The following is a 23,017-nucleotide window of genomic DNA, read 5'->3' as shown; positions in this document are numbered from 1 at the left end:
ACGTGCCCTGCGTCGCTCCTCTCCTCTCTTTCCCCTACACACCAGATACATCCAGACCGCAGACATGGCTCCATAAGGGTGCACATGGCGGCTAGCAGCCATGAACCAAAAAACAACTCACCAAAAACTACAGATGCATCTCCGATTTGACTGATTTTCGATTGATCAACTATCACATTCGCCGCAATATTCTTCAGTCCGGTTTTCAGCATTCGGGAGAGGCTGTTTGCTTGCAACTCTCTCTCTCTCTCCATTTCCTTCTGACAATTTTACGTTCTTACTCAACAGTAGATATCATATTGTAAAACAGTCATGGGTGTGCAGGGTTTCCAGGAATACATTGAGAAGCATTGCCCCAATGCCGTCGTGCCGGTGGAGCTTCAAAAGCTCGCCCGGGGTAGTTTGGTCGGTGGCGGCCGGCAGAGACCCCCTCAAAGTCCGCTTCGGCTGCTGGTTGACGCCGAGAACTGCCTGCACCGGCTCTACGGCGGCTTCTACACCGACTGGGTGAGCGGAGGCCAGTGGAACCACATGCTTGGGTACCTCGCAGCCCTCGCCAAAGCCTGTTTCAACGGCAACATCGAGCTGCTAGTCTGCTTCAATGGCGCCCTGGAGAAAGGCCGTCTCCACGAGTGGGTCAAGCGACAGGTGAACGAGAGGCAGACCGCCCAGCAGATCGTTAGCCACATACAGAACAAGGGAACCCCACCGCCCAAGGTCTGGTTCCTGCCCCCGGTGTGCATGGCCCACTGCATCCGCCTGGCGCTCCTCAGGTTCCACATCGGGGTGAGTAGCTGTGTTTTTGACATACAGCCATTAGCTTAGCAGAACCAGACCCAGATCAAGTGATCAAGCAAGTGCTCGTCTTACAAGACAGTGTTGGCAGCTAGGAGGTGGCCTAGACTGGTTTCTCTTCAAAAACAGCCTAATGGTCTTAGCTGATTTAAGCTGGTCTCACAGTCCGACTAAGCTGAAAAGTTTACAAAAATCCTTCTGAAACCTGTCGGTAGACCAAGGGAAGGTAATCAAACTAGACTGTCATTGAAACAGTATTCTTCAGATATGTACATGTTCTATTGATTTCATATACTCGAACATGTTATAACCAAGGTTAGCAGCATGTTATAACCAGATTTTCCCCCAGATTGCCCCAAACCTCTCTAAAAGCCAGCTAATCAGCTGCAGTCTCTTGTTTTTAGCAGGGATCCAACTTGTTGGATCATAAATACATGGGTTGGGTGTGCTGGGTTTTGGACACAAATCTGTAGGACATGCTGGTAGAATGATCAGATTTCATTTCCACAGGCATTTGGTGAGCACAGAGATGCCAGCTGTACAGTTTGGCAGTACACTGAGAATTAACTGAATGAAAATGAAGCATACATGAAAGAATTAATGACACATAATATAAAAATGTAAATATGGTATAAACAAATTTAAAATCTTAAATATTTATTTTTATTTGTCAATGTTATCTCTATATACATTAATAACCATATATATGAATAACCAAAGACAAACCTCTCAGAATAGAAGAATAACATGCATTTATGTATGAATGCAGAAATGAAGCCATGTAGTAGTAGGCTGTGCTGGCGCCACCTCTTCTTTTCTGTGATTGGCTGTTGTGTCACACTCTTGTGACAGAAATAGTAAGCACTGCTCTGTGATAGGCTGCACGCTCTCCTGCGTCACTTCTGCTGAGATTTAGCAGCCCTACAGGCTGAGACTAAGTTTATGGGCCCTGTTCTGAGAAGAGAGACATGACTTAGGAGATTCTTGCCCTTCTTTCAGTAGAAGTGTGTGTGTATTCATGTATGGGAAATTATACTACTGGGATTTTCATCTGCTTCTCTCCCGTACTCATAAACGTAAGATCAATTCAGAAACTGAAATGTGGGCCAGAATGTGTGCATTATGATAATTGATTTAAAAAATGTATTTCTTCATGAGTCAAGCCTTGTTTTCTTATTAGTTAAAGGCCATCAAACTGTTGCTCAATGTATAGTTTTCACAGCCTAGAATCCTCTTCATTGATTCTTTGAAATAGTGCTAATCGATTAAAGTGTTTGACAGAGAGGTCATTATGTGATGCAATTAGAAATAACATTTCCTAGACAAAACGTGCCACACATCCTTTCATGGAAATCTGTGAAAGCCTGCAGTATAGTCAATCTCATCAATGTAATTTTGTTTTCGTTCTTCTAATGAGCCTTCCTGTAATTTTGCTTCCTCACTCAGGTTGTCCAGACCATCGAGGATCATCACCAGGAAGTGATTGCCTTATTTAGAGAAAATGGGTTCCATGGCCTGGTTGCCTATGATTCTGATTACGCCCTGTGCAACATCCCGTACTACTTCAGTGCCCATGCTCTCAAACTCAGCCGCAACGGCAAAAGCCTCACCACCAGCCAATACCTGATGCACGAAGTGGCCAAGCAACTTAATCTCAATCCAAATCGTTTTGTCATTTTTGCTTCACTTTTAGGTAGGTTTTCGAGTCAACATGACACCTACGTTCACCCTTAATACATGGTCCTTATTGTGAATGTTTTTCCAAAGACAAAATGGTTTGACTTTATAATATGTAGTCCATCTTATCATTTCCCATGGATAAAATTAAGTCCTGCATTACCTTTGTACAACATTTGGGGCAGTAGTTCCCCTATTATGCTTTTTCGAATATTACTTTTCATGCAGTGTGTAAAGTAGCACAACAGATCAAGTTATTGCCTCCTATATAAAAGGATAAATTCTGAACTAATGACACGAGTCGCCAGCAATTCCAGTCTCTCACAGTGTAGGACATTTGCATAATGCCAGCCTATGGCTTTCATTGGCTGTCCGCGAACAAAGTCTACTTTGACCCGACCTCAACCACTGTAGTTGTAGCTGAGGCCTGGAAGAGTTTGTTTTGTGTTGTCGACATGTTGAGATGATGCTGTTTTCAGCACTGCGAATCTACTTTGTATGCACGTCAAAAGTATGAACACTCATGCTGGAATTGATGCAGAAAAACAAAAACAACGCCATTGTAACTGTTCATATTACTATGTAAACCGCTGAAATGAAGATATGGTAATAGGCGTTTTGTTTCCTATACATGCTGTAAGCGGTAGTACAATGGGTGCAACTATTGATTATTTTGATGAGCGATTGATTTGTCGATTAATCAGATTCAATAAAAATGATTTTTAAAGTTATTCCACATCCTGCCCAATGCAGTCCTCCAAACAATGCTTAATATAAAGCCTATGAAAACAATTATAGTAAATGTATCTATGTAGGCTATGCTGTACATAAGGAAAAAGGGGTTCAATTTAACACGCATAAGCCCACCGGTGTTCATTCATCAAGTCAATGAAGTTTAACAAGACTCGCTCGATGTCAAAATATGCAAAATGGAAATGCTCCTTTCTAACATGATTTACAGATAGCCATAAAATGTAAGCTATGTGCTGAGGAAAACACGTGTCAGAGGCAATAAACGGCACACGCATTTGTCAAAGCATGACAGGGCAAGACGCGGTAACTAATGCTTTACTTTGAAGCGCTTGTAAATGTAGAGGTTTCTCATGTTTCGGACAATTTGGAAAATTTACCTTTCCCAGGTACCATCTGACCAATCATAACAGGGTAGGATCGCAGAAAGGAGGGGTTTAAAGAGAGTCAATCTTCGAACGAACCATTTTCAGACTGAAAAGTTTTAGTCATGTGCAATGTGTTTTCTGACATTGGGATGAATGTAAACCTATTGTAAAAGACCTCCATAATTTCTCAAATGTTATCAATATTGTCACAAATCATTCTTTCAAGGTTTTACAGCTGCAATAAAAAGTGTACAAACTTAGTACTTCTGCAATACATGATCATATAAAACTAAGTTCTGTGTTTGAAGGTAATCACATACTGCCTGATGAAGACTTGGCTGCCTTTCACTGGAGTTTACTTGGTCCTGAACACCCTTTAGCATCCTTGAAGGTAAGGAGGCTTGGATGCGCTTATTTCATTTTGTTGGTCTCTGCATATATTTTTTTCGCTTGTCATTTAGCTATGTACATTGATACTTAGCACTTAATGGCCAATTAGCTATTTAAGAACATTTTTTTAGCTTATGTGCAGTCTGGCTCCAAATACTTTAGGTTTTCTATATTGACTAGTAAAGTGTAAAGGTTGCAAAAATGAAGACTACAGTTAACTTTCACTTAAAAGCCACTATGACCAGTTTCCTTGACAACCAGACTGAAATGTGGTCTGTAAGGTAACTGATCAGGACAATACAAAAATCTCTTCAGCATTGTGCTCAACGTTAACCCTTTGGGTTAAATCAGATCGAATTCTCGGCATTTGAATCTCGCCCGAGCAAATCAACTACTGCGACTATAAAGGACAGGGTTAAGCTGAGGAATGGCAACATGCGTAACCTTCTGTTATCTTCTCTCAGTGTTGCTGTTGCTTGACAGATGGCTTTATTGATTCACCATGAGTAGAATTGAGTGGGCTTTACTCCATTTTAACACCTGACTTGGAGATCCATGCGTGTTGCTTAGTCACTTTTCATCGCTATCATTCTCAACTCATGTATCACGTATGTCTGTTTGGGTGTGTCTATATTTAGTAATTACTTGGTTGTTATTCAAAAATAGGCCTCTTTTTCTTTTGACAGTTTATGATACCCATTGTCAATCCCAGCTTGATTAACCTACTATCTGTGTTTTTGTACACATACCGGATTGTACCCAGTCAGATATGTACTCCTATGACGCCCATCACATTTTAAGCAGAAGGAGCTTTTGCTGGGGGTGTGATGGGTTGTTTTCTCTGACCTAGGTCCGCGCGCACCAACTCGTCCTTCCTCCATGTGATGTTGTCATAAGAGCCGTGGCAGACTATGTCCGCAACCTACAAGATATCCATGATCTGGACGCAATCACTAAAGACATATTCAAGCACTCTCAGGTAAGCTAACTCACCACTGTAGCACTTTTAAAGGGATAGTTCGCTGAAAAATCTAAATTATGCATTGCTGTGATGAATTAAATGAATTAAAATACAGGCGAAAGCACAAAATGGCTTAATGTGATTATCATATCAGACATGCTGTGAATTTAAAGCTCTGTGTTTCGACTTTTAAGCACAAGCAGTTCATAATCGGATCATCTCTGCATCTGCTTTGAGATTGGGTCGTTTATAACTTGCATTTGGGACAACATGCACCAAACATCTTCCTAAACTTGTAATGAGAAGCACTTATAAACTAATCTGTTGACAACTAAATTGAAAGAAGAGTATTGAAGCTTGTTTCTGCCACAGAATAAAAAATAAAAAAGGTAATTGTAAATATTTATCTCACAATTCTGACTTGTTTACATCTCGCCTGCGAGATATGAAGTCAGAATTATGAGATATAAACTCGCAATTCTGAGGAAAAAGTATTTTTTCCCCCTCAGAATTGTACTCGAGTTTATATCTCTCAATTCTGAGAATTAAAGTCAGAATTGCAAGATAACAAGTATCTTATTGAATTAGTCTATAATAATTAATAATAATATTAATAATTTAATTAGCTATAGATCATTTAGTCTCTAATTATCTCTTTAAATGTTTTATTTTGTGGGGGAAACATGCTTCTATAGAAGGGTGCCATAAATATTAGTGTTGATATTAGTGTTGAAAAGATTATTTTGTAGTCATATTGATATATAATTACAAACTTTAAGTGAAATTATGCAACTCTACAAACAAGCTCAGGAAAATTGGAGCTTTAATCACAATTCTTATCAGAAAATTTGCAATAATTTTTTTTTCTCCCAAAATCATGCACTATTTTTGCCTATGCAATGAAAAACATGTATATAAATATATGATTTATTATAATTATGAATAAAGTTGACCAGGGGGCGTATTACAGAGACATCTTAACTTTAGAATCTTATCTTATTTGTTTGGTAACATGACAATTTTAGTCAGGACCTCATTTAAGACAAAAGATATTACAGAATGACATGTCTTACGTGAATAATCTTATCTTAACTATTGATAGGAAACGGGTTTTACACAAGCATCCCAACTCGACAAAACATCCTAAAAAGCTGTCTTAACTTTAGGACAACCCTACTGGTGTCCTAACTTCAAAACTTTTTGAAATCCAATGGTAAAAGTCATAGTACAAAAAGTCTTCTTCATGAAGAGCAGCGACTATGATGGTGGAGCGACTTTTGGAGCCCCCAGAAGATGTGCTGAGCTTTGATGATAAAATACTCTTAAATAATTATAGACTCCCAGGACACATGACTGCAGTTAGTCGACGAATTGTGACCAACATTACAGAGGACCACTAGCCGTCACGGAGCATTACCGGTCATTCTTCAAGTGACAAAAGCTTTGCAAATGGCTATTTATAAAACAGGCTTAAACTTTTCAACGAGCTTATCAAAATGTAATTTCTGCCGCACTGAAATTTAAAGCAAGCCATGTTTTTTCTCCATTTAGATTTTAGGTTTACCTCAGAAGCAGTTTGCGTGTTGTTGTTTGCTTGGTAACAGACCTGACAGTTGATTACCGAACTCAGTGGAGTGGTTTAAGATTTCCTAACTACAGATGAGATTTGGTAAGATAGGATAAAAATCCTAAATCAAGTTAAATTTTGCTTTTGTAATACAAAATTTAGAAAATTCATAAATGAATTTATTATATCTTAAGTTAAGTCCTAAGATAAAATGTTTCTGTAATACGCCCATTGGTTTAAAACATGGAGGAAAGTAAATTATGAAAATGTAATGTTTTGGTTGAATTATGCCTTTAAGCACAAAGAATTATGGACAGTGTGTGCTAATTCTGTGGTTTTGCATTCTAGTCCAGGACCGATGACAAAGTTGTCCGTTTCAAAAAAGCAGTGGAGTATTACGCCACAGCCAGCAAGCCCCCTTACTTCCCCCCCTATTTAGGTAAGATTGTCAATATTTTTGATTTTCCATCTCTCACGGAATGGCAGCTGTTCCTGTTGGTTCGTGCTTGTTAAATTCTTGGAGCAGGACATGTCTACTAATGCTAGCCTGATGCTATGTTTTCCTTTCTGTGTTTGAGGCCAGGTTTTAGAGTCTCGCTCTGTCTCTTTCTTAACCATCTCTCTCGGTCTTAGCCCTCACGGTAATGTGAGAAATTTTCCCACTTGCCTCGGACCTTGTGTGCACTTGGAATGGCTGCTGTGCCCTGTGCATACAAATAGGCTTCTTTAGAAAGGACTCTCGCACAGAGAGCTGCTATTCTGGAAAAAACTCTCCTCCGCTCGCCTAAAAACTTTCAACAGGCCCATTGAAATGGTGTCAATTGGATAGTTATGAGACGAGAGAAGAATTCGATTCGACATCTTCCAATTAGTTCAAGCATGTTTGACAAATGAGAGGGGTTGTGGTCTTGTAGAATTATAAGTTTCCAAATTCAGACAGGTTGACTTTTTGCATGATTTTAAATGTTGTCGGGATGTTATGGAAGCTTATTTCTGCCACAGAATATTTTTTTGTGTGACTGAATTTTTTATGTTTGTTTTATTTGTTTTAAAACCATGGTTCATTTTTGTAAGGTATATTTACCAAGTATCTTTTCATAGCACTCAGCAGACATGTTTGTTTGAAGGACAGCACTGGGCAGGATGTGGAAAAGGGTTTTATTGTCAGTAAAAAAAAAAGAGGCTTTTTTCCCCCGATTGATTGAAGAAATAATCGATTATCAAAATAATCGTTCGTTGCAGCCCGAGATGCATCCTTAGTTTTAAGATATAAATTCCGTATACTGAGGGGGAAAGTATGAATTATAAGTTATAAACAATTTGCGTGATGTATAACTTGACTAAAATGTCGAAATTTGTGATTTTTAAAATGTTGCAGTTAGCTTTTTTTGTTCTGTGGTGGAAACAAGCTTGCATAGACTGGAATGGGCATGACTGCAAGAGCTGCATTTCATAAACCTCAATATATCTCTGTGCCTACACACATTTTGAATGCATCAAGGTCAGTTTCTATGGTGGGTGGATGTGCGGTATAACAAGAATTGCAGTTAGGGATTTTTGGACTTTTCTCAGTATGTTTTTTTTTTCTTTCCAAGTTTTGCTCCAGAGATTGAACCAGACTTTACATTTGTATGCCCACAGTCAGACCAAATCAGATGGGAGTGCCAGCAGCACCGCAGATGCTTAACATTCCAGGCAAACCTGGGGTGAGTACCATTTCACCATTATGGACTCATGCTCACTCATCAGACTGACCAATACATGTTTTTGTTCATTCTTCTAGGTCCAGCATGGCTATTCCGGCCCTCCGTTAGCCGAGCCTGTCCATGAGATGCACCCGTCGGGTAAAGGGCTCCTAGAACAGAACAGCTACAGTAACATTCCTAGTGATGGGAAGGAGCACACGCCGCTCTATGAGAGGTTGTCTCCCATCAACCCGGCTCACGGGGGCAACACCAACCACACAGACCCAGCCTTCTTCACCACGTCGTCCACATCCTCGTCCTCAGAGAACGAGGAAAACATGGGCTCCACTGCCAAGTGAGTAACCGAGAACAAGGGATCGTATGCAAAAATGTGTCTTTTGAAAATGCAACCCAGTTTTTGAGGGTACAGACAATTTTGTGGGTAGAGTTATTGTTTGGATGCATGCTACCATTATTTTTATGGTTTATTTATATATATATATATATATATATATATATATATATATATATATATATATATATATATATATATATATATATATATATATATATATATATACTGTTGATGTTGCATATTATAAGTAAAAGGAAGAAAGTATATGGTAATTTCCCCAAATGTTTAATTCTCACGTAAGACTTTTAATAACACTAATAATATAAGAACACATTTAAATGTTAAAAAAGTAAATGACCATGTATGGTACAAAAACATGGACATTAATTTAGTAATGTCATGATGCCTAAATTCACTTAGTAGTAGTAATAGTGGTATTTTAACGTTTGTTTTTTATTTTTTGTGTTTTAATTTTCATTTATTTAGATAGAATAGTCTAGCATTTTAATATTGGATATTAATTAACAGACATAACATGAAAATATATATTGGCTTATTGGTATCTGTCAAAATTGTAATATTGGTGCATCCTTTCATTCTCAAATGCAGCCATGTAAGTGACCATAAGGGATGGGACAAACAGAGAAACCAGATGGACAACATCCCAGAAGGAGACCAAGGAGACCAAAATAAAGTAGGTCACTTTTTTAGTTTTATATGTCAAAGGATTATAACATTTTAAAAAGATAATAGGTAATCTTGATATAATTTTATATCCATTAAATGAATTCTTTGATTTCTCTTTCAGTCTGATCCCCCTATAAGCCAAGGCCTTGTGGGCAGAGGTCACGTAGGGGTCAGTACCCAGATTCCATCCCTCCTTTCGATGCCAACAAGAAATCACATGGATATTACAACTCCCCCTTTACCATTGGTGGCACCGGAGGTGCTACGAGTCGCTGAGCACAGACACAAAACGGGCCTCATGTACCCGTACATCTACCATGTTCTTACCAAGGTCAGCTTTTAGTTACTAGCATCTCGGCAGCTATTCCTTGTTAAACTGTTTTGATTGACAGTGTTTAATGGTTGTTTTTTGCAGGGTGAGATAAAGTTATCTGTCACCATTGAGGATGAAGCTAACAAAGACCTGCCCTCTGCGGTGCAACTGTACCGGCCAATCCGTCAATATGTTTACGGGGTGCTCTTCAGCTTGGCCGAGGCCAAAAAGAAGGCAGAGAGACTCGCCATGAGGAGAAATCGCCTCCCAGATTGTGAGTAACAGAATTAAACATCTGCAATTGCAACCGTAAGAAGTATCACTAATAAGGAAAACAAAAAAAATTGCCTCAGGTTTCACAGCATTTTATTTTAATCTATGGAACAACACAAGTTGCATATTTTTGAAGTAACATTGAAGTAACAACTAACAATGTGGTCAGCTATTGGCAATATGGCAAATTTTTGTTCAAGAATATTAATATTGTGTTGCTAATATTATTACCTAACCTTTTTGGAACAATCAGTATTTATGTAATTAATATTCATGATGAATCAATCAATCATATTTATTTATATAGCACTTTTACAATGACGATTGTTTCAAAGCAGCTTCACAGTGTTAAACAGGACAATATTTCAACAAAATATGATTTAGCTATACAGTCGTTCTGGAGAAAATAGTGATGTTATCAGCTTATTTTAATGTATTAGAGCGACAATGTTGGCAGATCAGTATTATAGTTTATAGAATTAAATAAGACCTAATTAATTAATTTTATTTGTATATTTAGTTGAATAATTTGGATCATAATTTTAGTGTCCCCAACTGAGCAAGCCAAGCCAAAGGCGACAGTGGCAAGAGCCAGACCTTTACCAGTTTAACCAAAAACCCAGCATTTTGGAAATTATTTAAGCAAATCAAAAATCAATGACATCTTCCCTAATGGTATTATTCAGAAATGTCATTAATAGATGTTTATCAAAAAGTTAAAAAAATAAAAATAAATCATATTAAAAGATTTTAAATAGTTATTGGAATGTTGAAGAAAAAAAAAGTCTTCTCACCTACAATAAATATTTATGCATATTCAAATTCATAATTTAATTTTAAATACATTTCAAATTGTTCCCCTAAATCAGTTTATAATTCTGATGCTGTTCAAATCTTTTAAGTTCTTCAATTGTTAATTGAAAACTGAAAAATGTGTATTGAAATTTTTTGAATTTGATCAGATGGTTTGGTCCAGCATTCCAGTGTTCAGACATACTTGAAATTATTGGTTCTTAGTTTCCAACCCTGCTCTAATTGCTTAAATTCTCTCCAGGGGCCTGTTGATGGCTGATTTAATTACTTGCAGAGTAGCGCACTTGAGTGTTGACATTAGCTTGTTATTCTAGGTCATAACTAGGCAATTTAATTTCAATAATTAGCATATTAGCATTGTTCAAGTACTAATATTAGCTCTATTAATGCTGACATATTTTTCCCTCAGTGGAAATTAGTATACAAGATTTGAAAATAGAACAGGAAAACCTTTTCAGAAGTAAACAGTCCATTTATTTATTCAATTAGAGAAATGACTGTCAAGGCAGAGCTATTATGAGCTCTGGGATTAACAATATATCCTTTCATAGAATTCACAGTGGAAAAAGCTGCATTACTCATGATCCACCAATAAGAGGATATATACACACACACACATATATATACACACAGTGCTTTGCGAAAGTATTCGCCCCCCTTGAACTTTGCGACCTTTTGCCACATTTCAGGCTTCAAACATAATGATATGAAACTGTAATTTTTTTGTGAAGAATCAAGAACAAGTGGGACACAATCATGAAGTGGAACAAAATTTATTGGATATTTTAAAACTTTTTTTAATGAATTAAAAACTGAGAAATTGGCCGTGCAAAATTATTCGGCCCCCTTAAGTTAATACTTTGTAACGCCACCTTTTGCTGCGATTACGGCTGTAAGTCACTTGGGGTATGTCTCTATCAGTTTTGCACATCGAGAGACTGAAATTTTTGCCCATTCCTCCTTTCAGAACAGCTCGAGCTCAGTGAGGCTGGATGGAAAGCGTTTGTGAACAACAGTTTTCAGTTCTTTCCACAGATTCTCGATTGGATTCAGGTCTGGACTTTGGCTTGGCAATTCTAATTCTATTTTTGAACCATTCCATTGTAGATTTTGCTTTATGTTTTGGATCATTGTCTTGTTGGAAGACAAATCTCCGTCCCAGTCTCAGGTCTTTTGCAGACTCCATCAGGTTTTCTTCCAGAGTGGTCCTGTATTTGGCTCCATCCATCTTCCCATCAATTTTAACCATCCTCCCGGTCCCTGCTGAAGAAAAGCAGGCCCAAACCATGATGCTGCCACCACCATGTTTGACAGTGGGGATGGTGTGTTCAGCGTGATGAGCTGTGTTGCTTTTACGCCAAACATAACGTTTTGCATTGTTGCCAAAAAGTTCAATTTAGGTTTCATCTGAGCAGAGCACCTTCTTCCACATGTTTGGTGTGTCTCCCAGGTGGCTTGTGGCAAACTTTAAATGACACTTTTTATGGATATCTTTAAGAAATGGCTTTCTTCTTACCACTCCTCCAGGAAGGCCAGATTTGTGCAGTATACGACTGATTGTTGTCCTATGGACAGAGTCTCCCACCTCAGCTGTAGATCTCTGCAGATCATCCAGAGTGATCATGGGCCTCTTGGCTGCATCTCAGTCTTCTCCTTGTATGAGCTGAAAGTTTAGAGGGACGGCCAGGTCTTGGTAGATTTGCAGTGGTCTGATACTCCTTCCATTTCAATATTATCGCTTGCACAGTGCTCCTTGGGAGGTTTAAAGCTTGGGAAATCTTTTTGTATCTAAATCCGACTTTAAACTTCTCCACAACAGTATCTCAGACCTGCCTGGTGTGTTCCTTGTTCTTCATGATGCTCTCTGCGCTTTAAACGGACCTCTGAGACTATCACAGTGCAGGTGCATTTATACGGAGACTTGATTACACACAGGTGGATTCTATTTATCATCATTAGTCATTTAAATCAACATGGGATCATTCAGAGATCCTCACTGAACTTCTGGAGAGAGTTTGCTGCACTAAAAGTAAAGGGGCAGAATCATTTTGCACGCCCAATTTCTCAGTTTTTGATTTGTTAAAAAAATATATAAATATCCAATAAATTTTATTCCACTTCATGATTGTGTCCCACTTGTTTTATTAAAACATATTTTATTTTAAAATATCACATTTTTCATATATGTTTACATGCTATATATGTTGTCAAACATAATGTTAAGCTAATTAATTCTAGATGTTCAGTGCATGTAGTCACATCTGCAGACTAAACAGTATTTTTGTCTTGTGACATTGTAGATCCAACAGTGATGATAAAAGAATGGGCTGCTTACAAAGGCAAATCTCCACACACCCCTGAACTAGTGGAAGCGCTTCCCTTCCGGGAGTGGACCTGCCCAAACCTAAAGAAACTCTGGCTGGGCAAGGCAGTGGAGGACAAGAACCGGAGGATGAGGGCTTTCCTGGCCTGCATGAGGTCGGACACTCCAGCTATGCTGAACCCTGCCAATGTCCCCACACCTCTCATCGTGCTCTGTTGCGTACTACGGTAGGCATCTAAACACCGTTTCTATTTCTAAAGTCTTGGAAAGACAAAAAATAAAATTAAAAAAACCTGCTTGGATACTGTAATGCTTTAAATGCTTTCCCACAGATAACAAATGGCTTAAACCAATGCAGTTAGGGCCTTCAGTATCAGCTCTTGTTTATTTGTAATATTTCACTCCTTTGTGTTTTTAATTCAGGTTTATGTTACAATGGCCAGGAGTAAGAATTTTGCGTCGTAACGAACTTGACGCTTTCCTAGCTCAAGCACTTTCTCCTAAACTTTATGAGCCTGACCAGCTGCAGGACCTGAAGGTGATTTATGTGGAGAATGTTGCACGAGGAGCGTCCAGAGAATACCCACAAACCCACATTAAAGGCCTGCTCACATCAAGGCATAAGCGACTGCTTGACATGAAAGAAAATTATTCCGAAAAAATGTTGCACACAGAGCTTAATTTGTTATCTCAGGAAAAACTAAAAAAGTTTGGATCAGTTTTGTCATGCAAATATGAGGAACAAAGTTAAAATATACACAGATATCCTTTGTACGCAAAGATATTTGTGCAGAGTATAACGCATTTGTATTTCTTAATAAATGTATACTTGAATTAATTGGCATCCAAAAATGAAAGTACGAAATTTTTACAAATTATAATTTTTTTTCATTATGATGATGACTTTTTATAATTGTTTTATGTTTGGATGCCTGAAGTAATATTTTGGCATTCAAAAGAAGTGTTTTTAGCTTTTTGAAAGACATTTGGTTTAAAGCTTGTGTATGTGTTTTACATTTAGATGGCTCTGGTTTATTTAATAATCTGATATGTTTACATGTGAATGTATTTAAAGCAATTAGCCACTTGCGTTTCAAAAAGTGAGGTTTTAAGTATTTTTCTGGACACTTCTTATTTTGTTAGAACGCTTGCCGGGCTGATTGGCCTTAATGCTTTGTAAAAGCATGTTTTCACCTGACAGTCGGTTTTGCGGGAAAAGACATAGCATTTGAGCTACTTGAGTGCTAGGAATGTGGTCTTTTTGTGTAGATGGTTTACTTTTCCTGCTCATTTCAGTTGGTGTTGCTGTGAGCTCATAAAAACATGTGAACCATCCACACTTGCTGTGCTGTCGTGTCTGTCAATGTCTGTCGGTTCTGTCGATCTATATGCGCTTTTTGCTTCGCTGCTGCTTTTGCTAGTTTCTCTCGCTGGCTGTTCGTGAATTGGCTGGTGTGGTTTGTGCATTAGTCTACATGTATGGATAGAATAGGATCTGTTCGTGCTTGCTTTGTGCTTTGGCTGAGGGGAGAGGGGTTGTAATCGGCTGGGTGGTTTAGCACGTAGCTTCTTTTTAACCTTAAGAGCTTTGTTTGACTGTCACTGCATCTGTCGCCTCCAGATTGATAACCTGGATCCACGCGGCGTTCAGGTGGCTGCTCTCTTTATGAGTGGAGTGGATATGGCGCTGTTTGCCAATGACGTGTGCGGGCAGCCTATTCCCTGGGAACACTGTTGTCCGTGGATGTACTTTGATGGCAAGCTGCTCCAGAGTAAACTCATTCGGGCCAACAGAGACAAGGCCCCACTCATTGACCTCTGCGACGGTCAGGTAAAATCAGCATGGCAACAGTGTTTTTTTTTTTTTTTATAAGTTCAAAAGCCACATGATTTATTGACAGAATGACCTAACACCTGAACTTAAACAGACACATGACAATATAAAAGATTGATGATATAATTTTGTGCTAAATATGGATCAGAACTAATTTAGGCTTTGATACACAATCAGCCTCTGGTACTTCATTATTGATACCTGAGGCTTCAAATTAGTCATTAAACAAGGACCGTCAATCAATCTAGTAATTCCAGGTCAATCATTTTAGTTTTTTTTAAAGTTAACATATTTAGTTTTTGCACTGTGTAATTTTTAGCAGCATCTAGTGGTGAGGTTGATAATTGCAACCGCCTCTGCTCACACCTTCCTTTCGAAGCACATGGAGAAGCTACTGTGGCCAACACAGGACAAAGATGTCATCAGCTGAGACCACAGAGAGTAGCTAGTGTTCTTAATAACCCCAGTAGCTAGCATTTTGTCCGTTTAGGGTTTCTGTAGAAACATGACGGCGCAAAATGATGACTTCACTGTAAGAGGTTCCACGGTGTGTGTAGATAGAAATGGCTCATTCTAAGGTAAAACAAAAAACAAAAAAAACATAACAGTTCATTATGTAAGGACTTTATACACCACTGAAAATAGTTATGTTTATTATATTGCCTTTCTCTCAATAGTTCTTCCTAAATATTACACACTGCACCTTTAAAAGGGTGCATTCAAAAGTTTATTTTTTCCATTTAAATAGACTTGGTAGAATATGTATGCATTTATGTATTTATTTGCAAAAAGCTAATATTTGTTTGCTTTTTACATACACGCACACACACGCACTTCAAACATTTAAGCTCAGTAAGAATGTTTTTCTTTTATTCAGCAAGGATGCATTACATTGATTCAAATTAACTTTATATTTATCAAAGAGTCCTGAAGATAAATTACATTTTAAAATATATTAAAATTGTAAATTATTTTAGATTGCAATATTTCACGATATTAGTTTTTAACTGCCTTTTTAATTAAATAAATGCAGCAGTTGTGAGCATTTCTTTCAAAAAACGTTTTTAAAAAATCGTACGTTTAATTACTAGTGTATTTATAAAACGCATTACAATTATATTAAGCATGTTATATATCAAGACATCAGCCAGAGGTGCTCTCACATATTCTATATTTGCAAACACTGAATCTTAACCAAATTATTCATTTATAAATTATATTAAAAGTAACACATACCTTTCTCTACTTTTAAATGTTTAACAAAGATGTTTTTGGAGCTGAAATACTAAGTTTTTGAGCTTGCAGTCTGTAGTGCACTTTAATTTATGGTTCTGTAGATCACTGTAATTTATTGCTTTGCACTATATATATTGTAATATTTACTCAATTGTTAATCATTGATCCACAGAATTGAAGGTATAATCTGCTGTACTGAAAGCTAATTTCACATTAAGTTTTTTTCTAATGTGTAAGGGTGAAATGAGTTATAGCCTATCTAAAATGTGCATGTGTCCTCTTGTTGTCTCTAGACAGAGCTAGTTGCCAAGGTGGAGAAAATGCGTCAGAGTATCCTGGAGGGTCTGAACTTTTCTCGGCCACACCAGCCCCTCGCATTCCCCCCTCCACCTCCACATGCAATGCCTTTCTACCCCCACAACAGCACTTTCTACCCTCCACCTCCTCTGCCCCCACTGCAGGGTAGAGGCAGGGGCATGCCTGGTAAGAATGATTGCTAGACTGGTTGGTACACATTCAAAACATACAACTTTTTCAATAGTAACTGTTTTAGTATGTTCTTTTAGAAGTAACATACTTATACCATGTGAGCCATGTTTATTACTATGTAGTAAAAGTAAGTAATGAATTACTGAATGGCTTTTCACAATGCGCTTAACCCTGGGTAATCGTCGTTTTAATCCTGGCTTTAAAACTCTGGGTAGTGACACATTTCACACTTGTAATTTAGAAGCATGTTTAGCAATACTTTTTTATCATGGGTTATAAAACCCTGTTCTGGCGCAGGGTTAGCACTTTTGCACTGTTAAGGCTGCAACACACTCTGCAAAAACAGAGAAAAAATTTCTCGCTCCCTGGGCTGCGAGAACAAAATGACGGCATTTTGTTCTCGCTGCCCTGGTTTGGGAGTTCTCGCAGCTTGTTCTCGACACATCGCCTGAGCAGAACTTTTTTCTTGCGCGTGTCCGAGAACTATTGTGCGATTGGTCATACATTTAATGTGGGCGTAGTTAATGCAGAAAAACGCAAATGATCGACCTGCTTTTCTCGTGAAGTATGTCACATACTGCCAGAACGAACTTTGTTCTTGCCACCTCGAGAAAACAAACAAATTTCTTTGTTCTTGCAGAGTATGTTCCAAGCTTTAACCTCGCATTCAGGTGCCAAGCGTTTATAGTGTGGAAGCTAGGATTGTTTCACAATATACGGTATTAATGATAACCGTAACGTTTCAAATTAATAGTACTTGAATGATAATATGGCATGTAAATGATCAAGCAACAGTATCTGGTTGACATCCTAATGTACAAAAGGTGTCATTATTACACCTTTAATGCTGGTTGCCACCTGTGTTTTATTTTATTTACATCCCTTGGTGCTTTTTTCCAAAAGTCTGCTCATTCAGATAAAAACTTATGGATTATCATATGTTTACTTCAAATATCTTTAGAGAGCAGTATTTTTTTAAATTCAAAATAGGACAATGTGAGCATTATGGAGACCTAAACTCTGACATGTAATTTGTTTTATTCATACTTGACACTGGAGGGCTCCCTCGTGCACAAGTGAGACTTAGCGTACATAGGATGCGTGTCGCACATTTGTCAACAGAAGATACTGTAAACATATTGCTGTTTTTTTTTTTTTACCCTCGTGTACTTTGTACGCTCAGGTCACACATGCACATTTAATTTTTTGTGCCAGTATGTACATGGGTTGTAACTCGTGGCAAGAGATTTCTCAAAACTGCACGTCAAACACCTGTGGACTCTAGATATCGCAATAAATTAATATTGTGAATTCTATTGGCCACGATAACTAATGAAAAATCTTATATCGTGACAGCCCTATGTGAAATAATACAATGTTAAAATGTTTAGCAACAAACAACCACTCGCATTCCTCATATTAACGTGCTTCGGACAGTCGTGGAAACAATTGCATTGTATAAACAGTAGTTTCAGCCTTTGAAGGGAAAATGTCAAATGCAGATGGAAAAACGTGTCTATTGGAGTGAAGAAAATAGTTTAATTCTTACCATTTAATAGTCCGAAAAGTCCATTTAGGACAAACTTGATAGCTGTCGGCAATACTGTATATAATATAATGGGCAATGCCAGAGGCTTGTAAACCGTTGATGTGCTGCAATCGTCCAATCAATGACACTAACATTGCAAAATGCTAATAAGAATGTTAGCCCACGGTTTAGGAGAATACAGTGTGAAACATTGGCCTGTGTATGAATACTCAGCATTAATTGTTAACCCAAGGTAAAGTATAAGAAATGTGAAATAATATAACCCATGATTTTGTTCCCCCGGGGTTTAGAATGAGCCAGGGTTGAATATTTCAAGTGTGAAAAGCCTAAGTGGCTTTGTGAACTTTGGTCAACGGATTCTTTGCAAAGATCTGACTCCAAGTACAACACTGAAATAAACAATATTAGCTGAAAAAGCTAAATCATTTTGATTTAAACATGTAAAGATGCAGTTTCTTCAGAGTTATTAAAGTTACATTGTTCATTTTGTTCCTCTGAAGTAGGCCTTCAAGCCATCCCCTCACAGGGTGGTAAGCTTGAGATTGCAGGCACAGTCGTGGGTCAGTGGGCTGGCAGTCGTCGTGGAAGAGGAAGAGCCTCGTTTCCCATACAGGTGGTGTCAGTTGGTGGACCAACCAGAGGGTAAGCATGAAATATCCAGTCATTTTTCTTTAATACTGCTTGTTCATAAATAAATTCTCCCATTGTAATGTTTGCATTTCTGTCCTCTTATGTCATACATTCCAAAAATACATTTATATTTACTCTTAGTAAACTTTTCTTGGCAGTAATATTTTTTGTATTTTAATTTTCTTGTATATATGACCTTTTCTTTAAACAGTCGTCCGAGAGGTGTGATTTCTACTCCTGTTATAAGGACCTTTGGTCGAGGAACCAAATACTACAGTAGAGGGTTCAAGAGTCAGGGATCATTCCAGGTGAATGTTATATTCATACTGTTTCCAGATTTTAAAACAACAAGAGTATATACACTGCTGTCCAAAAGTGTAGGATCAGTAAGATTTAAAAAATAATAATAATAATAATTGGTTGCACTTTATTTTACAGTACTTGCATTTTCAATGTACTTGCCAAGAACGTATTGGGTAATATAAGTTAACTACATGGGTTAATATTAGGTTTAGGGGTAGTTTCGGGGCTAGTACCTAGTTATTACCCAGTTATTGTAATTACTTCAATAAATATATAGTATGTACATGACTGTAAAATAAAGTGCTAAATAAATTGATCAAAAGTGAATTTTGTAATGTTACAAAAGATTACTATTGTAAATGAATGCCATTCTTTTGAACTTTCTACTCATCAAAGAAACCTGAAAAAAATGCATCACAGTTTCACATACATTTTTTTACAATAAGAAATGTTTCTTGAGCAGCATATCATATTAGAATGATTTCTGAAGGATCATGTGACACTAAAGACTGGAGTAATGATGCTGAAAACTCAGCTTTGCCATTACAGGAATAAATTGAAATGTATTAAAATTTTAAACATTTATTTTAAACGGTAATATTTCATAATATAACTTTATTCCTAATTAAATGAATTCAGCCTTGGCGAGCATAAAATAATTATTTCAAAAACAGAAAAAAACGAATCAATATCAAAATTCAAAATGGTATGGCATCAATTCTAGGGGTCACAAGTCCTGGGAAAATCATGACATTATTTAAAGGAGTACTTCAGCGCTGGGAAGATGAATCTGTATTTAAACTGGGTCATTAATGTAGTATAAATGTGAAATTATTTTTTAATTTGGTGCTTTCTAGACTGAGAAAAGACAGAAAATGTATTTTTGTCTCATGGGGATGAAAGACAACAATTCCCAGAATGCTTCGTTGCCCTACGAGGCCATTCCCAAAGCCACTGCTACTAGATTACTAAATCACTGATCACTTTCCCACCGCGACCGCGATCATCTTTATAAAATCAGTTCAGTTAGAGAACAGACACTACAATTAAAAACTGAACGTGTGTGTTCAATATATGATTTAGCCCCTGAGGGAGTCTCACAGCCCAAAATGCTGCAGGAGTCACATTGACAGTTATGGATGAGCTCGTGATGAGAGCTGAGGTAAACGCGACCACATTCGCGGGATAGATTCACAGCGCATGTTCAGTCTGGCGTGTTTTCAGTTCATGCCTTTGAAAGCTTAACTTTCATAGGAATTTGTTTGAGAAGTTGAAAGACTTTAAAAGACACCATTAAAAAATGAATGCCTGAGGCTGTGTGATGAGTGCTGTGAGTGTTATCTCCCATCCCCCATGCGTGAGTTGAAAACATGCGGAAATGACTCCCTCTGCTGGCTGTAGTCTTTAGCCTCTGGCCAACAATTCCTCCGATACTGACGATATTTGCGTCATGGGAGGAATTTTTCCAGAAATATAATGCATAAATCTCTTGTCTCAGGGGGATATGATGGGGGGAAGCACAATCATTTGAATATACTCCAGGGTTTGTACTGATACAAAGCCATGTGCTAATCGCTGAAGTAACCCTTTAAATGCATTGTATGGTTATTATTCAAACATCAGTGATGAGTCATTTTTATTCTTAATTTTTCCACTGATTGGATTAATGGACATTGGTGTTAAAAAAGGTGCAAACTTAATTTTAACAGAGCAAGCCTGCATATGCTGCCTCAACCGATGAAGAGATAAAAGACAGAAAGAAGCCCAAGTTGGCGACCAAAACATCACATCTGCCCTCAGAAGATGCAGCAGAGAACGGCTTGGTGGAGGGTAAAGAGGCAGACCAGCTCAACGGGAACGAAGTGGAAAGCAGGGCTCCAAACCAACCTGAAAGTGCCTTTAGCAACGAATCTAAAATGTGCAATACTAATCCTCATTTAAATGCACTAAATGAAGACGGCGAAGGCCGCAGAGATGAAGCTCTGGGCATCGCTGTCTTGAAAGCAGAAGAGTAAACCTATTTTTATAGAGAGGATGAAGGTTGATGGAAGGTTAAGTGTTAAGGAATACCTGGAAGGATGGAAGATGGAAGGCCTACAGTTGGTGTACATTTTTTCCTCTCCGAAAGCGATAAATGAGGACTTACGAAATTTTGAACTCCCTCTTCGATGTCAGCGAGTTAAAGCCACAAGTAGTGATGAGGATACCTCTCAGTAAAACATAGATATACAAGTCAACACATAGAGAATCTTACCAGTTTCAACGATGAAAGACGTGTTCTCCCTCGTCAGTGATATTACATGTTTTAAAACTGGTTACATGAAATGATTTTACTTTCTCGATGAAATGCAGAAACCGAAATACTGATTTTCATTTGCCAGTCTTTTAGTTTTAGCAAGTTGAGATTCAAGTACCATATATATATTTGCCATTGTAATTGAGTTCGTATTGTCACAGTAAATGCTTTTTTATCGTTTGAGATCCTAAAACTCACGATCTGCAAAAGAGAAAACGTGTTTCTCACGTGTCATCACTGTGAGTTTACTCGTGTTTCCAATGTGCGGTTGTTTTGACATTGAATAACTAGTATTACTACTGCATCTTAAATTCTGATAATTTCAATGTCATACACTAGCGATTATAGGTAATATGTCAAGAAATGGTTAGAAAAATCTCAAGTTGCAAGTGAGCACTTGGAAAAAACACCACCGTCTCTTTCCGTGTCAGAAAATGCCATGCATCAGTGATCAACGATCAATGTGGTTTCTTGATTCAAACGTGGCACGTTAGTGCTGCATAACTGTCTCAGCTGAACTTTCTGCATGGCTCACGATTAAAAGAAAAAAAAATGGTGTGTAGTTATAATGCATGTTGTCCTATTTCTTCCTTCATCACAAATACCGTGCCCATCTGCAAAATTTTAAAAGGCTGATAATCAGTAATAGTCCTATACAAGGTGTTAACTGTTAGTCAGTAACTGATTTGCGCTAACCTTAAATTGATTATTTTTGTGATTTATTGACCTCTGTTGTATTTACTCCAACATTATCTAGACACTTTAAATATTGTTAATCCTGGTGTACTCATCACTGTATACATTATTGTTCTCTGTTGCTGTTTTCCGCATTCATACTAGCATATCATCTCTGAAAAAACTAAATCTTCTGGAAAAAAATCTTAAATTCTTCCCCCTTTTCTTAGCTCGGAACAAGTTATGCGAAAACATTCGACCCTCCCATTTGAGAGTTTAGCCTAAGCAAGTACACTCGTAATCATTTTGATGTTTACTTTAGTGTTTTCAGAACTTATAAACGAGAATCATTACTTCTCCATTTAATCCTCCTGATGCTTTTCATTGCACATTAGTGATCAGAAATATGGTGTATTCCCCTCAGTCCCCTGCCGCAAGTCTAAGTAGGTTACCTTGATGTAAGTTGATCGGAGTTTCTTCCTAACTCACGGGTTGTAAAAGAATGAACTACTGTTGGGATTGAGTGATTGTTGATGGATTGTGGTGTGATGTATTTGAAGGAAATTGAATGCAACTTACAATGCTTAATAAAAGTCTTTATTCTTTTAGAATAATTATTTGTGTGTGTGTATGTTTCTAGATGTTAACGGCTCGTGTTCTCAATTTTTTTACTGCAGGCTGCAGTTTTCATTGTTTACAGTGTTATTACAGTCAAGCTTTGCAACAACGTGGATGTTTTCAGCCCCCTGCTGGAGGATAAATTGTCAAGTCATGTTGTTAGACTTTAGTTTTTGCTCCATTAAAATAGCAACGTTCTATACATGTAATTATATAATTATTGTTAATTCAATATAATTATTGAGCTATTTTTGCATTGTAGGAGCCAAGCACTTAGTTAACTGTTAGTTTCATCTTCCTCTTTGTGGCTTTGATTTTATGGCAGCCCTGAGAATCATAAAACGATGTGGCAGTTAAAGCCCTAATTGGTGGAAAGTCTGAACACTGGCTAATCCCATCTAGCACCACCAAGAGGTCTAATATGTAGGCT

At 37.7% G+C, this 23,017-nt stretch overlaps 1 protein-coding gene across 3 annotated transcripts; it reads left to right on the top strand.

The window, feature by feature from the left end:
• The first annotated feature begins 7 nt into the window (after positions 1-7).
• On the top strand, positions 8-22,577 carry LOC137057786 (constitutive coactivator of PPAR-gamma-like protein 1). 3 transcript variants are annotated; one of them, XM_067430835.1, is made up of 17 exons: positions 11-786; positions 2,242-2,488; positions 3,899-3,981; positions 4,831-4,959; positions 6,857-6,947; positions 8,150-8,214; positions 8,292-8,548; positions 9,158-9,242; positions 9,357-9,566; positions 9,651-9,822; positions 12,935-13,184; positions 13,381-13,495; positions 14,579-14,788; positions 16,321-16,510; positions 18,569-18,707; positions 18,907-19,003; positions 20,708-22,577. In XM_067430835.1, exons 1-17 carry the CDS (start codon positions 313-315, stop codon positions 21,011-21,013), a joined length of 3,120 nt encoding a protein of 1,039 aa, XP_067286936.1. In that variant the 5' UTR covers positions 11-312; the 3' UTR covers positions 21,014-22,577. The 3 variants fall into 3 exon arrangements, with proteins under 3 accessions (XP_067286937.1, XP_067286936.1, XP_067286935.1); XM_067430834.1 differs by having other exon boundaries at positions 12-786; positions 18,566-18,707; positions 20,708-22,576; XM_067430836.1 differs by lacking the exons at positions 13,381-13,495; positions 16,321-16,510; positions 18,569-18,707; positions 18,907-19,003; positions 20,708-22,577 and having other exon boundaries at positions 8-786; positions 14,579-14,764.
• The last annotated feature ends 440 nt before the right edge of the window (positions 22,578-23,017 follow it).

Source organism: Pseudorasbora parva, chromosome 22 (genome assembly GCF_024679245.1).
Source record: "Pseudorasbora parva isolate DD20220531a chromosome 22, ASM2467924v1, whole genome shotgun sequence".
Taxonomy (NCBI): domain Eukaryota; kingdom Metazoa; phylum Chordata; class Actinopteri; order Cypriniformes; family Gobionidae; genus Pseudorasbora; species Pseudorasbora parva.
Note: the sequence above shows the minus strand (reverse complement) of the source record. Positions and strands in the feature narration are given on the sequence as shown.